The sequence below is a fragment of the Hesperophylax consimilis genome, chromosome 31 (assembly GCF_061612785.1).
Source record: "Hesperophylax consimilis isolate HC1 chromosome 31, BYU_Hcon_1.0, whole genome shotgun sequence".
NCBI classification, from domain to species: domain Eukaryota; kingdom Metazoa; phylum Arthropoda; class Insecta; order Trichoptera; family Limnephilidae; genus Hesperophylax; species Hesperophylax consimilis.
Genome location: NC_142866.1, coordinates 25,785 through 30,159, shown reverse-complemented (window position 1 = coordinate 30,159; position 4,375 = coordinate 25,785). Strand labels below are relative to the sequence as shown.

The 4,375-nt window shown below is 34.4% G+C and overlaps 1 protein-coding gene across 1 annotated transcript; it reads right to left on the bottom strand.

Moving 5' to 3' along the window:
• Positions 1–2,903: 2,903 nt before the first annotated feature.
• Positions 2,904–3,347, bottom strand: LOC149409304 (uncharacterized). Its single transcript, XM_089649763.1, has one exon. It carries the CDS (start codon positions 3,345–3,347, stop codon positions 2,904–2,906), a length of 444 nt encoding a protein of 147 aa, XP_089505889.1.
• Positions 3,348–4,375: the final 1,028 nt, after the last annotated feature.

Here is a 4,375-nt window from a genome sequence, read left to right as displayed (position 1 = left end):
TAAACCTGTTAATGTTCCTAATAAAATAAAATAAAAAATAAATAAAGAAGTGTGTGCCAAGACCGAGTTGTTTGGCGATCCGTCCTCTCTGCCTACCCCTGCGGGGAAACGGCGTGATTAGTTAGATATTAAATTTTGCAATTTAGTCGTTTGATTTTATTAATGAAATAAGGGTCAGAATTTCCATCTCGGTATTTAACTGCATATTTTCGCATCTTATTGTGGCATCTTTACATAAGTTGTAAATTTGGTTCGAGATTCATATTTATTTCATGAAATAATTAGATATAGATTATGGTTTCCTTTATTCATATCAATAAAGTACATTAACAATGCGAATTCTTGTCTAAATTTACTAGAATATTAACTATGATTGTATTTATGAAATTATTTAGATACTGACCAATGAAACATGATGAATATACTCCCGCCTAATTATTGCTAAAACAAATTACATAAGATTATGTCACTAACACCCTTTAATAAGCAAAACAAATTGGGGGACCCTAGTGACCCCCCTTCGGATCTAACATGATTTTTTTCGTTCCGGGACGAAAAGGTTAAACAATTGTTGGCCGATTATAATGTTCCTATGCCTTTTTATAACTCATATTACACCCCGCAAAATAATGTAGTCGAGCGGTATAACCAAACTATCGGGACTGCTTTGTCTATCTTGACCGAGTCTGACCATCTTAATTGGTCTAGATTTCTGCCTCAGATACAGTCAGCCTTGAATAATTCTGTTAATTTTGCAACAGGTTTCACGCCTTTTTTCCTCATGCACGGCAGGGAACTAATTATTGATGGTAATTTACACAAATTTAATATTTCTTCTAGTCTCACGGACATACCTTTAGATCAGTCTAGAGCCGAATTTGCAAAGAAGTTGGAAGACTTAGTTCCTATTTATGAACAAGTTTCAAATGCATTAGTACAGGCCTTTAAAAAGAATGCCCAACATTATAATTTACGCCGTAGATCCGTGGTTTATGATACAGGTGATGTCGTTTGGAGGAAAAATTTTGTTCAATCCAGTGGTCCGGATTACTTTTTCCATAAGTTGGCACCAAGATTCGTGCGTAATGTTATAAAAAATAAAGTCTCGGATTAAGTATACACCTTGGCAGATATGCAAGGTAAAATTGTAGGCAATTTTTACGTAAAAGATATTGTTCGGATAGATTTGTTTTGTTTTTTTTTTCCTTTAAGGAAGCCAATGTTGTAGTGTGTAGGCCTACCAACCCTGCACATTACTAGTTTCGAGATATTGGTATTATCAAATGTTTGATTATATTGGTAATAATATACTTAGTTACATACGTGCACACACATTGATTTATTTCTTGGTTCCGTCTGTATAACGGATTATGTTGTAGTGTTATTATTTTTAAGTTTATGCCCTTCTTTCTTTAGTCCACTGGAGGCCCTTTTATTGGCCCATTGAACCTCCAGGGAACTTGAGAATGTATATCTTGGAATTTTGTGTTTCAGAAACTTGAGCTACTTTCTGATACACAAAAGTTCCGTTAAGTCTATTATTGATAGTTTGTATTTCATAACTATAAGTATGGTATAGCTTTCCTAAAAGTTCTTTATATAAGTCTTAGTTCATAAGAAAGTTGTTTTGTCTCTAACAAAGTAAGTACTGCTTTGGCGTGCTTAGCTAGTAATTAATTCCTTTGGAACTATCACTTTGCCTCTAATACAGGAAAGTGTGTTTCTGTATAGTTTTTAAGTCTAAATGTGATAAACATCAGTGTCTTACTGTTAATACCAGTATTAGACTAAACATTAAGTATTACTAGTGTCATTCATTAAATGTTGGATTGATCACCCCTCGAATAGTGTCAACTCACTGAAAGCCATAGTTGATCACACAATTTTGTTTTGTTTGTACAAGAAATGCTGACGTTTTGTCTACACTTGGAGTGTTTTTTTAAGGAATGCCAGCTTGGGTATTGCCTTGGTCTCTTTTTTTTTACAAACAATGTCACTCTGTTGAGTGTCTGCTGCAGATTGTTATATGGATTGTTGTATATCCTAAGGTATGAGCTTAACTTTCTAGTTTCTGTTTTGCTTTTGAGTACCAATTGACTTTTGTCATGAACTGATAGATAAATAGATAGATATTGTGTTATGTAAATCCTATTCTGTCCACCTTGATTGGCAGGTATTTATTTTTTTATAAATCCTGACCTGATTTGATTTTCGCAAAATGGATGATATGAATATTATTCTTGTTTGACGACTCTGTTACATATAGGTTTTTCTTCGGAATTGTAAATCCTGGTTCAATAACGAACGATAAATAATGACGGATAAATAATCCAATACAAACCCCTTCTTTGGTCACGTCTGATAGACAGTTTGTAAACTGATTCTATATTAATTTTATCACAGAAAAGTATTTTCTTGTGTATTAATTTTGCCAACGTTGAACTCCATTGTTCTGAGTTGTAAAAATGTATATCTATAAAGATATTTTCACTATCTATGATTGTTTAATTTTAAGTATTGTTTAATTTTAAGTTTTATCATAAAAATGTTGTCATAAGATTTTTGTCATAAGAATGTTAAACCGGATGGACTTAGTTAGATAGGTTTCTCATTTTGCTATTTAATTATAGCGTAAATTCAGTGTAAGTGAGGGCTGATTAACCACCCTAAAGTGAAGCCAAATTGGCCTTGATTTCCTGTGCAAGGAAAAGTGATAATGTTTTTTTTTCTTTATTATTTAGAATTTTTTTTTTTTTTAAATTTATTTTTAAGAAATTTAGTTTTTAAGAAACTTAATTCTAAGTTGTTATTTAAACTACTAATTAATATTTTTGTTTTCATTTTTCTAGATACCTGATGGACTCATAGTTTAGTTTGTTAGTGGTCTTAGTTTTTCATGTTTTTCATGTTTTTCTCACAAAAGGGCGCGGGGTGTTTTTCCTATCAGATGCTAGTTGCAACAGATTGTCATCAGGTAGTGCGGTAAGTATGGCCTGAATGTGTTGCGGGAGTCTTTGCAGCCAAAGTACGCGTACGATTGGGCTCTCCGATAGCCCGGGACCAGTGAGTTCATGGATGAGTCGAAGCAGTCCAGAATCTTGTAATCTCTCGATGAGTGCTGATTTGAGATGAGTGTACTTGTCTGCTGCAGGAGGATTAATGACGATGTCGCTTACGGTCCTGAGGGTCTCCATATCCAAAGCGGCAACAATAATGTTGTACTTGGTGAGATCATCTTTTACTCTCGAGTTAGAAAATTGGCTTTCAGCTTGTGCGAACCAAAGTGCAATGTTGACGCGCCAGCACGCGGGTAGTTTAACCGAGACAGAGTTTATTGTTGTGTCCATTGTGGAATTATTACCGTGGATTTCGTTCGATGTCTGGTTATTCTCGAATGACATATTGTTTTGATAATACGGCAAGCAATAGGCAGTATACAATAGGCAGATGTATGTGTAAAAATAGCAAGGAAACAAAAGCAACGACGACAGTAAATTAAGATTTTGAAAAAAAATTTAAAAATTCAAAAATGTTAGATTGATGGTATCCGAATAATTTCAAAAATCCCTTAATCTAGAGTGCATACGATGTAAATAATGTGAATGTACTGTGACGAGTTCAACTTGTCTGGTCACTTAATTTAATAGACATGTAACAATATTGTACAATTGCAAAAAATTTTTTTTAAAAAGTTATTTTATAATGTTCGTATTCGGAAATTTAGCTATAAAATCACTGTATGTAGGAATAATTATGGTTTTTTACTTGGTGTTGATTACTGAGCATTGATGTATGATTGGATGTTACGAGGTCCGGAACTGTAGTTCTGCCTGCGTAGTAAATCCGGTTGATCTGCGATGAAATTGATGTTGGTCTGCAGAAATTGTTGCGTTCTGCGGTGAATTTGATGCTTGGTCTGCAGCTGCTGGTGCGGTGTTTCACTGAAATTGAGATTTTTTGGCACTATACTATTCGAATATACGAGTTTTTTGGTTCAGATTAGTGGGTATATTGGATATACTTAAGTATCAGAATTGGTGGGACAATGATGTTTTTTTTTTAAATGTGCTTTATGATTCGACAATCAGACTCTAATAAATATACTGGACTTGAAAATGTAGAAAATGAGATTGAAAGTAATGAGATTGGAAGTTACTTACTCAATTGTCCAGGAATCCAGCTTCAACGTTCGACCTACCGTGTCCACTAAATATTATTATCGCCCAAAGAAATGTCGAGGGTCACCAGTATGGGAGCGAGGGGTCGCCAGTATGGTAGCGATGTGTGGAGTGTAATTAACGGTGGCTGCCGGTACCGTGAATCAGTGTTCAAGGAATTTGGATGATTGAAAGATAAAGGTCTGCGATCTTTGTTG